A 12,654-nucleotide genomic window follows, 5' to 3' on the forward strand; every position below is an offset into this window, starting at 1 on the left:
AGAAACCGATTTTGTTTTCAAGTGCGGCGGGGTTCTCGAGAACCCACCAACTTCCGGCCAATATGTGCCAAAGAGCTTTTCCGTCGTCTAGGCAAGAAAAGACACAAGACGCAACAGGTCAGTTTCTTTGAGCATTTTCCAATATGCTATGAAACATCGGCCAAAAAGCGGAAACATGCTAAAACTCGGATACGCAAATTCGCAGAGGAGTGGAAATCACCTTTCGGCCAAAACATCACCATCATCCACATTCCCATTCGGTTGGTGTAGTGAACCATTATCGCTTGTAAGAGGCCTCAAAACTGATTCGCGGGATAGGTGGCAAGCCTGTGCATGGATCTCAGTAACTTGATTAGCAATGTCAATAATCCAAGGGACTGAGGGTGGTGCATACGTCATTCCTGGGGTCAATATTTTCACTCCTGGCCGACCGGGAGTCAGATGCAAGGTTGGGCATCGTTCCAGATCGGGCCAGGTTAGTTGCCACTGAATTAGAGCGGCCAAAGGGCGAGGAAGTTGAGGCAAATGAACGACAAGGAGGAGACTCTGATCTTTCGCTTGTGGAGCTGTGACTGATGATACTGCCTGCTCCATCTGACGAGGGAGCGGTAAATGGATTTAGGAAACCATCGGATACGCTGAGAACCTGGGACGAGGAGGCAAGTTCACGTAAGCGTATTTGTTGCTGCTTTGTCGGGCGGTGATGGGATAGTTTGTTGCTGAGGATTGCGGGAGTGTGAGAGATGAGCGCTTTAATAACGTCCTTTTTAAGCCGTAAAGCAAGGTCTAGATTGGACCAAGTCTTATTACGATATTCAAGCACCGGAAGCCTAAAGACGAAGTTATGCACATCCTCTATATTTCGTTCCCCTTTTCCCTTATAACTCAGGCAAAGAACGACATCGTTGATTTTAACATGAGCCAAAGTCATGAAGTTAGAAGCGCGGGAGAGCATCTGGGATAGGTCATCGGAGGCTTTATCGTTCTTTGTGTTGGAAGATCTGGTTGAGGACCTCGCCAATCCGAATTTCTTGGATCTCTCTTCCGTCCCGTTTACACTGTGTTGACTCCCTGATGATTTGTCATTAAGATGCCTGCTCACCGGGCGGAGATTATCAGCAGATGCCTTCCTCGGGATACGACTGGTCGTATGGCGAGAGGTTGACCGTGGCCTCTCACTTGCAGTTCGCTGCTTGCGAGGATTTTCGTCGTGGAGGGGCGTCATTGCGAGGCTTCTGGTTCGTTGCGACGGCGAAACCGATCGGCGATGATCTGAGAGCATAAGGGTAGGTTTCAAACGGTTCTCCATAGCGCCGGGGCCTAAAACAAACGATTGAGAATCATCTGCAGAACTGCTTCCATTGCTGCTGGAAGGAGTAGCGGGTTCGGCATCTTCTTCCCCACTATCCGATCCATCCTCTTGCGGTCGCATGTGCTTTATCATAAAAGGCGAGAAAGCCCCATTCTCAAACGCATTGGAACCAATACCGGGGAAAATGTATTCGAACAGCTTCTTTCCAAGCTCCCTCTCTAGCTGGACTTTTAAAGGGAACAAAGCCACTTCGAAGTGGTTCAACACAGGTATTCCAGCAACGGCTTCGAGCATGAACCAATCGACCCTCAGCAAATTGTCGTCCTCATTTTTTGGCGTTTTTCTGTGCTCATCCAGGTAAGGAACAATCATTTGTGGGTAGATTGCACTGGGCAGAAGATTAAGACCGTAGATCCTCTGAATCTCTATTGTATTGCGATTCGATCCATCGATGTTGTCAGTGCGCGTATACGACGCGTTCCGCAATTGGAACTCCACAAGAGGCTCTTGGGGGCTCATCATTAGATGCCACACGAGCTCGGACGCTGATAAGGCCCAGTGCAAGACCCCACTCGACTGGGACAAAGGTCGTTCGTCGTTTTTGCGCTGTGAAGTGGTGATGGCTTTCATGATGAAAAACAATTCATCCTCGCATAGCGCTAAATCCCGTTCTAGTGCAATGCGATCCTGCCATCCCTGAGAATCAAGATATTTGGCTTGTATTTGGAACATGCTTTTGATTTCCTCAAGTTGCCGTATCCTTTGCTGCAGCCGGCTCACAATCTGGGGAGCACCTCTTAAATCGCTGAAATCTGAGGCGAGCATTATTTTTTCGAGCTTCTCGCTTCTTACTTTCTCAAGCGGCTCACTGAATAGTAGCAGATCGAGGACAATGATGTACATGGAATAATACTCATCCGAATCACATATCGCCCGAACATGAGAAAACTCAACCAAGATTTGATCCATCCGTTCCTCGCTGCAAGTGGGAATTCGAAGATTGCTATCGTCATCCTCGCCACTCGCAATCTCCTCATTATATTTCAATCTCAGGGTATTGTACTTGTCATACCGGAGGCTTGCGGAGGTTTTCTGAATAATTCTTGAAAAGCCGGATGGGTCTAGGTCGAAGTCAAACATGCACTCCAGAGATAACCACGGCGGCCATGCGGACCCTGGTGCGTTTCCATACCGATTACCAGAATATAGATGAAGATGCTTGAACAAACATTTATGGGTGGTTACGAAGAACTGAGCACTGTCCATATCTAGAGTGAACCGACGTTGTACCAGGCCGGAAACATCATCTGATACACAATGTTTATCCATGATCGATACAACTTTTAGCTGCATGCCCTTGGCCGTAACGAGAGCAACAGCCTTCTTATTCTTTTCACTCTGTAGCTGGATTTGTGGCGCAATAAGGCGAAGATGGTAGCTGTTTTGTGGTGTGAAGTCTGCAGCAATTTTCTTGCCACATGCACTTGTCGAAGAGCGATGATTCGTTTCATTCGGCGTCGAGTCATCAGCATTAACAAAACGTTTTGCATCGTTAAGAAGTTGTTCGATGCGATCTTCAATAGAAATTTCATCGTCTTCAGGCTGTTCCTCAGATTCCGGTGGTGATGTAGATGTAGATGGAGGCGGTTTGCCTGCCTCCCGTGACCGCATCTTTGATTTTCCTTGTTCCTCTACAATATCTAGGATAAACCTCACCGCTCGTTGAGACATGTAATAGACAAATCCTCGTCTCTGGCTGACCTGGTGAATGTAGCGAAGAATGATATTTCGGAGAGAGTTGTTCCACTTCAATTGAATATTGTGGATAGTGAAGCGATTATCGAAATCACTAACGAACTCATCATTCGGTGAAGCATAGAGGCCGTCGATCTCCGCATCGTCGCTACCGTGTTCAGATGAGGCCCAGTTTAGCGTGTCTGCAGCCAGAGTTGTGCGGCTATGTTCGGTTCCCTGACCATTCAGCACCGCGTCACCTGAGAGTTGTTTCTGAAGACGCTGTAACCTGTCATCTAAGAACCTTACCCGCCTCTGCAGTGATTCACCTTGTTTAACGAAAAGCTCATACTGGCTCTTGAGGCCATCAGCAGCGTGGCTATCCCGAACAACTCGCAATTCTTGTTCTCCAATCATCCGGTTATGAGCAATAATTTGCGCGTCAAGGCTAGCAATGCGTTCCTTGATCAGCTCCATTTGTACTCTCCGCGGATCATTGTCCTCTGACATTACGCAATAGTGTGACGGCTCGTCTCCAAAAGGGCTGTATCCGGTTTCATCGACACCAAGCTCCTCGTGGTCTGTTTGGCGGAAATAAGAGAATCGAGGAGAGTAGGCAAGAGGGAGGATTCGGGTACGAGGGTTTGGCTCTGATGGGATTATCCAGTCGAGTTCTACGAAATCATCCATATCAACCCAGTTGAAGTCTCGATCCGGTATGGTAAATCGAGATAGGTCAACGGGAGGGGTTGGTTGCTGAAAAGTAGACAAGATGTGATCCTCAGCGGTGATATCTGCTAGATTCGTTCCAGCAATAGCCACTGACACCGCCCTGAAATCCGCAGAAATGAAATCCAACTGTGCCCGGTTGATTCGCATGGCACTTGCTTTCGTTTGTTTCGAACGTCCTTTAACCATCACATTAACTAACTCCCTCCGTTGATGAAGATCCAGCATAAGGCTGTCGAGGCGAACTTTAATTCCAGTGGCAGACACCATCTCCTCGCCATAGTCCTCAGCGTCTTTATGCTTGTAAATATGCGCCACAAATAATGGGGAGAGGAACAAATTATACTTAACAGTAGCCAAATGGCGGCCAAACTTCTTGCTTGTTTTGGTCACACCGGGCCAAAGTGGACCCTGCCGAACAGGTAATGACATAACTCCAGAAAACAAAGACCACCAGCTAAAAAAATGTGTGAAGAACCTTGGTGTCAAGTGGACCGTATTGTAGCTAGTTGATGGTTCACGGTTTGATACAGACCAAACCCGAGTTACTGGTGCCACAATGGCAAGTGACAAATGAATGTGGTTGCTTCTGAATCCACGGAAAGCATCGTAGTCCATGAGGTCGTCAAGAGGTATGTATCGTGGATTCTTCAGAACAACCTCATAATGCGGCTTGAACTCAAACGACCGTTCCGACGAGTTGATATTCCGTTCAAAAACAAGCCCGGATAGCCACCGAACATTTCCAGAGAGTTTCATGATAACCTTCTTGAAAAGAGAGATATCCTTGGATGACCTGAGCGGAGTACCGCGAGAATCAAGTGTTGCCTCGTATGAATGGCGAGCGTGGTGGCTGTAGTCTGGAATCGCGAGAACATATTCCCCACTTGTAACGGCCATAAGCTCTCTGGGGTCATCTCTCGTGTATATTTCCAATTGCACATCTTTGCGCCAGCACATTACAAAGCCAGCACCAAAACCGGTGACTACATAAGGGTCGCGAGAACCTGCACCACGATATCAGTAAACAACTAAGAGTGAAAAATGCCCAGCAAACAGTAAACATACCTTTCAGTCGTAAATGAACATCACCATCCCCTTTCCAAACAACATTTATTCTAGAATGGAAACTTAGGCGTATCTTATCCCAGAATCCAACACGTTCAGAGGGGTCAATCTCCGGCTTTGAGAAGCCCTCGATGATTTTCATCAGATCCTGCATGACAGGCTGATATGACATCCCCCAAGATATGCTAGTTGGTAAATTAGTATTAATTTCAAAGATCGGATCTGAGTAGGTTTTGATGGGAGAAACCGTTCGTCGAACATCGATGGAAAAGCCAGGGTGAGTGATGCCATCGGATCCTGTGTTTGGCGGCACAATAGTAACCATCACATGGCGTGAGGACTCATAGTCACGGAATTCTTCGGCAATCACGACATCGGTCCGCAGCGACCAACTTGGGAGGCGGGGTGATTGACCATGGCGGAGGGCAGGGATGTGCAGTAGGTCAAGAGGGTAGTCTCGAAGAGTTGCTCGTGCTTCACCCATTTCCAATTGAATGTTCATGGGGATCAATAGAGAATACTTCATGTCCAAGGGCATGCCTTTTCCTATCCTATGCAGGAAATGTGGATATTCATTCGTAGGGAAAGAAGGTTTATCGATAACGAGATGTACGTCACTAATCAGGGCAGATAAGAGCCCAGGCCTGTCGGGGACATTGAGGATATTTTCGTCGTCTTTAATGTCTTCAAGAGGTTCATCTGCACCCGAAAACATGTTTCTAATTTCTTTGATCGCAGTGTTTTGGAATCGCATGGAAGTATCAATTCGAATTTTCCAACTCCGGGAATTATGTTCCTGTAATTTAAACAGGGCTTCTTGAGTGGAAACTTTGAACGAGTCCGATATTGACGGGACGCCTTCGGGGTCATATCTCACGGTCCGAGTCGGTCTCCTTCCCCTCGGTTCGGAATTGCCGCGGGGTGGCCGCCCATCAGCGCTTTTACTCCTCACTTTCTCATCTCTCCTTTTTGAGCGAGCCGTGGAACGAGGCTCCGGAATGCCATGACTCGACTGCGTTCGGTATCGTGAAGATGCCTGACGCTGCTGGAGATCCTCCAGTCTTTTGACTTTCATATGGAATGCTTCCTCTCGAGCCAGGCGTTGTTTCTGTTCCAAAAGCCCCAGGCGGTAAATACACCCTAATTTCCATTCGAAAGCATCATCTTCCAACTCAAAAAGTATAGCTCTGCTGCGAAGCGATATCCTTGGCACGCGTTTCGGTCCCTCAGGGTGTTTTCCCAGGACATACTCGTTCGTCCTTGTTTTGAAGCGATGGTTCAGCTGTTGAACAGATTTTGCAGTATTGATAAAATTATCGAATATCCGATACATTATCATCTGATGTGGTACAGCGACCCGGATGAACTCGGTGGAAACATCGACAGACTTCTCTTCGATGATGGTTCCATCTGGCTTCCGTCGAGTTTCCCGCAAACCCCCTCGAATGTTACTGACACTCACAATTCGAGCCCATGTGCTTTTTATCTTCGGAGCTTCAGCATGGAGACGAACAAGCTGTGATCGCATAAAGGGAGCAGACCATCGATGACGTCCAGCAGCAAATCCATAAATTTGAAGCATCATAGGAGGATCTGCTGGCATGGTAAATTTAATCTGGATCAGAGATGCTTTTACATCAATGGTAATAAGCTCAGCCGATTTAGGTCTAACGGGAATGTCGATGGGCTCAACGACTTTCACCGCACCAGGTAGGTTACCCGAGGCTGGCGCTTTGGATGTCTTTGGACGTAGAAAGGCATCCCGTAATACACAAACGGCTATTCCAACAGCGTAGTATCGATAAAGGGAACAGTCAAGGTATATCGCTTTGACTGTAGAGTTGATATGAAAAATTGGCCCTTGTAGGTCGCTTGACGTGCTTAACGCAATTTCAAAGCGGGGAATAGATAGAAATGATTCCGGCTCCATGAAATCTGCGGATTCCATCACGAATCCTTCAAGACCACGAACATGGAATGCCAAACGTCTTCCATCGGCTTGGCAATGGTGAGACTTTCGAAAAGAAGGAGAGGTGAGTCGGAACGCATGTTCATCTGAAGTTGTAGAATGGCTCGGGGTTCGACGTTTTACTGATCTTCTATGCGGCTCTGACTTTTGGGATTGGTAATCGGCCGTCCACCCTTGCAACTGTAGAACGGTACCACGCGCAGTCGTCCCGATGCTATTATCAATTCCAGCCACTTCAACACTAAACCCTGAAGCCTCAAACTGGAACTGCAGAAGCCATGGAGGCAGGCGCCTAAGAAGACTTGGTGGATTGGCATCGAGAGACGAGGGCAACTTTGTCAGTTGGATATGTGAATGGAACTGGTCAACCACCTGATGTACACCACGAGAAACTTGCCCGCTAATCAGATGGATGGAAAATGTGTTTAAACTCCCGGATGCGACGACACAAACTTCGGGTGTTGCGTTGAGGTGGATCTTCACCTCCATCGATTCAGTATTTAATAGACGATATTTCGATCCAGAAAAGGTTTGGTAATAAAGTTGGTGCGCGGCCACTCGGTATATCGAAGACAAAGAGTAGTGGACTCCTTCTTCCGCAGAATGTGACGATTCAATATCTAAGGAGATGGAAGATATGGAGGAAATGAGCAAATTGTAACTATGATCCTGCCCGGTCTCGGGAAGAGGAAGAACAAATCGAAGCACAGGTTCATGAACTGATAATTTGATACTCGCTTTGGGTAAAAGACGGGAAATGAGGATGTGATTGTTTCGAACCTTCCGTCGGGAGCGCGGTTTCCTCTTTTGCAGAATATATAGTATTTGGGACAAGTGTTTTGGTTCAAGATCAATGGAAGGGGATGTCACGACAAGATTGGCGAAGAGAACATTGGTGTTCCGTTCAGCAACGCCCCTGTTCTCGGAGTACGACACAGCCTTGGAGAGCGAGGTGGTCTTAATGGTAGTTGTAGCCATAGGGATATAGAGGATCTTATCTGTTTCTCCCATATTGTCGTCGAGCGAAACAGACAATGAAATAGCGGCAAGCAGAGCTTGGTGGGCTATGTCATCTCGCTGAAAGTACATGCGATGGGCCGGGCGGTTGGGATCCATCCGGTGAAAGTCAATCCCAATTTCGTGAGTGACGATGTTGAGATAGAGCGGCCTACTGCGATGTATGCTCTGGACAACCTGAGATAGGCGGAAAAAGCTCAATGCCACCTGTATTTCTTGTATTCCACGCAATAATGAACTGATGAATTCCCTCGAATCAGCAACGGTCTGCACGATCGATCCTTCGCGGCTACCTGGTTTATCGAGCTCCTCAACGATATCCGCAAAGGATATCCCGTTATCTGATGGCTCACCAGCAGCATTCTTTGCAACAGGGAAAGATTTCTTCACACTCGTCGCCAGTTTCATCAGGTCATCGTACGGAACATGTAATCTCCCCGCTTTAATGGCAATGGAGACATCCCTTAGACCTTCCAAATCCTTATGGAGAAGGCCGTGAATATTCAGGCCAATATTATCCACGATTTCCACAGGTTCGCATCCATTGGCAGCAAGTAAAATATTCCGGACATTAAAAATCCATTCCGCAGGTCGCTGGTCCCCGTGCGGGTCCTTCTTATGCCGAAATAGCTTCCCCCTTGCCATCATTTTCTTTCTTGTGTCAACAGCCATTGTGAGCCCTCCGACATGGATCTCTCCGGCATCCACGACCTTGAGAGTTGCATCTGAAGCCACAACATCCACTATAGCCAGCCATTGTATCCGGCTATGTAGACGCTTGATCCAGTCCTTAACTCTGGTCAATCGCTTCCACGACTTGCTCCGCGTCTTGTGGCCAGGCCCAGATCGGGATTGAAAACCTTCATTGAATACATCATCCTTCTCCGAAGTATCAGAGTCCTCGTTCTGGGAGGTCTGTGTTCCATCATGGCTGCCACTATTAAGAGCTTGGGCATCGATAATCACAGCCAATTCCTTCAACTTCAAACTGACCCATGTCGGCTGCGCAAACGAAGGTCGATGGAAGGATAAACCCAGCACGCGGATGCTTATTTCAACCCCTTCCTTCGGCGAGTAGGCAATGCGGCGAAGAGAGAAGTAGCCAATGCGTTGTATGGAGATGCCGGTCGCTATTCGGATAATGGCGAAGAGGATGAAGGAAAGGAGGTAGAGAAGGAGCAGAGCTACGAAGACGGTGGTCGGACTCCAGATCGTCATGACGGATCACAAGTGGAACAGCACCTTGCGATAGGCTTGAGTCTGTTGGACAAAAGCTTTTTTGGCATGACATCGAGGAGGCGGGGTTTGGGGGGAACGGAAGGTTATCTAGATCAGAAACCTCGAGCCTAGCATGAAGTATGGACGGGAAAAAGAAAAAGGGCGTCAGTACCAAAGTTAATGTACAGTAATCAAGCTCACATAGTAAGCCCAAATCCGATAGACCGGGCTACAAGGGGGGGGATAGTGCAAGTCGTGAGGAGGCGACTCTGGTAACAAAGGAAAAGTGTTGGTTACCACTAGCTCGATGATGGTTGGCTAGATGTTTGGAGATGAGCAAGTTCATCGTCGGCGTCCTTGCGAAACAGGAGTCAAAAACGACGACAAGGAAATCTCTCAACGAGGTACGGGCGAACTGAAAGGTCAAAGGTTGAGATAGCAAAGCTAGTGATGGTTCGAAGCATTCCAGAAATCGACGGGTGGCAGCTGCGTGGTTGGCCTCTGTCCGCTCCTGTAGCGAGCCGTTGTCGTGCGAGCCTCCTGCGGCTCTTGTTGGTTGGAGCTCCGCCGGCTACGGAGTTACTGAGCGCGGTGAGCAGTTAGTCACAACAGATCCTTGGTGAGCACACCAGGCCAGCCACTAACAAGGCACGGGATAGAGTTAGCTGCCCAGAACCATGGTTTGCTTGATGCCACATATTATTTGGGAAGACATCTTCCTTTTTGGAATACTGGCCCGTCACCGAATAACTTGCTTTTTTGTCCGCCATAGTCTAGTGTTGCGCTTGGGAGAGCCCAGACGCTGACAGGCATACGCCTCCTCCACCCGGTGCAGCGATGGCTGAATTTTCTGAAGGAATCCTGGAAATTATACGGAGTACTCTGTGTGCATATATCATGATCGTTCCTGGTTTTTGGCCATCGGGTCTTCGATTTTATCTGCAGAGTCTACCCCCGCAAACACATCTTTCGAACAACGTGTAGCTTACAATGTCGGTTTGAGCTAGTGACATATCTTATCAGGTATTGTACAGTACTTTGTAACCTAGGACAAAAAGGTCCGACATTGTTTTTTTGTAAATGAACCCGTCATAGAATACAACATAGGAATTCATCTCACGATGCATCCAGCCTCCTGAGTCCTCAATGCGGCGATCTTGTCATCAATAACCGCAATCTCTGCATCAACAGCCAGCAGTTTCTCGTTCAGCATCTCTATATACTCCTCATCTGGTAACGGTCTCAAGAGCATCCATTTGGACTCCAACATACGCTGGACCAAGGGTTTCTGAGGTGCAGTTCGATCCCTTGATAACTGCCATCTATCAATGACATCATATGACTTCTGTCCGAGGAAGCCTGCTATTCCAAATATCACCGCTCCAGGCATAAATCGTCGGTCTAATATATATCACATCGTCAGAGGTAAAACGCAGGCCCCTCAGTTATTTTTTCTTTTCTTTTCTTTTCTTTTCTTTTCCTTTTTTTTGTTGACGACCCTAACTTACGGATAGAAAACGCAATTGCTCCTCCTGATAACCCGCTAGAAACTGAGCTTGCAAACGCGCGTTGCCCGGCTGTTGGTTTGTCGTTAAATTGAATTCTGAGGATATTACTCCTAAGCCCTACACAAAATTTCGATACCTTGAGTTATAGAACAATTTTAAATGAAGGTGAAAATAAAGTCCCTTACACCATGACGAGGTTCCAAAGGCAAACCAATGGATACCAGCTGCGATCGAATGGATCGCCGGGTTCGGTGAGCGTAAGACGCCCGTAATCCCGCCAAATATGAGGCCAGAGACACCTGCATATGTAAGATTGGAATTTAGAAATAGCAAAGCGAACATGCGGACATGCGAAATTCGGCGAGAAGAGTAATAAAATCGTAAATCAAATATATATGGGATGGGGTTGGGAGACAGGGCAAAGCATGCAATAAAAACACCGCTTCCTTTTCGCAATATTGAAAAACAACCGAAAAAAAAGTATAGAAACAATGAATGACATAACAACATTGAAAAGGATAAAAGGGAAAAATGTTTCACCAACCACTGAATGCCCCAACTTTCAGAGCAGGCATGACTGTCCACACATTCTGTGCCTGATCACTCTGATCACGGCGGATGTTCCCATCCATCCCACTCATCCTCTCAACTTCGACTCCCCGAAGTCAGCCGTATCAGGCGTATGTGGCGTATGTTTGGCAGAGCATGAGATCAGATAATGATGCTGGCCCTTTTTATTTTGTTGGGACGTGTGAGAGAAGTCGTCCTCAGGCGAATGGAGTTTTTGATAAAGGAAAACAATCACGTGATTAAACACCTGATTGGATCTTGACCAATCACCTGGCTGGATAGCCTAAGGAAATTTTTTTCACTTTTTTGTCATTATTTTCCACAATAAAAATTGTTACTGTTAAATAGAGGAACGTATGAACCTGCATGTTTTCAATTATCATCTCCATTCATTATCAAATAGTTTAATATTTTTAGGACGTAGTAAATCATTATCATATATATTTGGGTATATAATGAATGATACATCCGCGGGTAACTAGTTTGCACAGATTACTGCCTTCAAGGGATTGAACTACCCAAAACCATATCACGAACCCGACCAAATAAATGTGTTACCCCGCAGACGACAAAGGTCCAGGCCATTTTCCCGAAGTAGGTTGTCTACATTGGTCCAAGGCATAAGTATCCGTTTTCATGGAAGAGAAAAAGGCGCTCTCTTGTGCACATACGCATCCAGGGCATTTGGTCTCCGGACAAACCCAAATTACCAGCGAAAATAGCATTGGACACTTTTTGATCCGTCTTGTCTCCGGAAAAGGGCCTATTGTGGTGGTGTATTATGGCTTGCCCAGCCATACAATTTTATCTTCGCGGCGTTGGAAGATACAGGAAGATGGCGGAGAGAGAGTGTACAACGAGCCTCGGTCAATGCCAGGCCAATTTGCCAGTGGCTGTGTCGGGATATAATTTCCATTCGATTTCCCCACTTCCAGCAAGCAGCAGTTTAAATTTCCCATGCGCCGTTACATTGTATGAAGTCAAATGTAGGCACCACCAGTCCAGTTGGACTTCTAGGCGGCATATTTCCGTTTCATATCAACCCCCATTTCTTCATATATATACGTTGAGAATAAACGATTCCATCAAATTTAGGGGGCGGAAGCTGTCTCCCTACTGGTGCAGTGGGAATGTGGCCCATATATTTAGCGGAATCGCGCTGGGATAGAGAAGCATTTGTGTTCCAGATCGAGCGTTCGATAAAATCTGCGGGAAATGAAGGTTGTTAGCCAGGGCATAGACAGACATTGCAACGCATGAGCATAGCACACGGAACACTGAAACCCGTATTATATATCGGCTTCCGGGGGATTTCCTGTCGGATGTTGACTTTTATAGGTTTATTCCGAGACTTTCAAGTTCACCAGTTTGAACGACCTAGGTTCGCTTTCCTTCAAAGCGGCAAATACTCAATTAAGCATCAAATAAATGATTACACCCAGCTAGCCATGATAAAGGTTATGGCACTGAGATGAATACGAAGCGCAAATTTTGTTGCATCCAACAGGAGTTGCTTGTGTTGGAATGAA

The 12,654-nt window shown here is 47.0% G+C and overlaps 2 protein-coding genes across 2 annotated transcripts; both read right to left on the minus strand.

Moving 5' to 3' along the window:
* Positions 1-216: 216 nt before the first annotated feature.
* On the minus strand, positions 217-9,047 carry HCBG_07490 (uncharacterized protein; the record flags this gene model as incomplete). Its single annotated transcript, XM_045434539.1, has 3 exons — positions 217-327; positions 395-4,782; positions 4,844-9,047. The coding sequence occupies 3 exons, from the start codon at positions 9,045-9,047 to the stop codon at positions 217-219; spliced, it is 8,703 nt and encodes a 2,900-aa protein (XP_045284746.1).
* Positions 9,048-10,084: 1,037 nt separating this feature from the next.
* On the minus strand, positions 10,085-11,297 carry HCBG_07491 (uncharacterized protein; the record flags this gene model as incomplete). The annotated part of the gene is made up of 4 exons (XM_045434540.1): positions 10,085-10,448; positions 10,556-10,672; positions 10,741-10,854; positions 11,100-11,297. 4 exons carry the CDS (start codon positions 11,128-11,130, stop codon positions 10,159-10,161), a joined length of 552 nt encoding a protein of 183 aa, XP_045284747.1.
* Positions 11,298-12,654: the final 1,357 nt, after the last annotated feature.

This window comes from Histoplasma capsulatum, assembly GCF_000150115.1.
Source record: "Histoplasma capsulatum G186AR genomic scaffold supercont2.12, whole genome shotgun sequence".
Classification (NCBI taxonomy): domain Eukaryota; kingdom Fungi; phylum Ascomycota; class Eurotiomycetes; order Onygenales; family Ajellomycetaceae; genus Histoplasma; species Histoplasma capsulatum.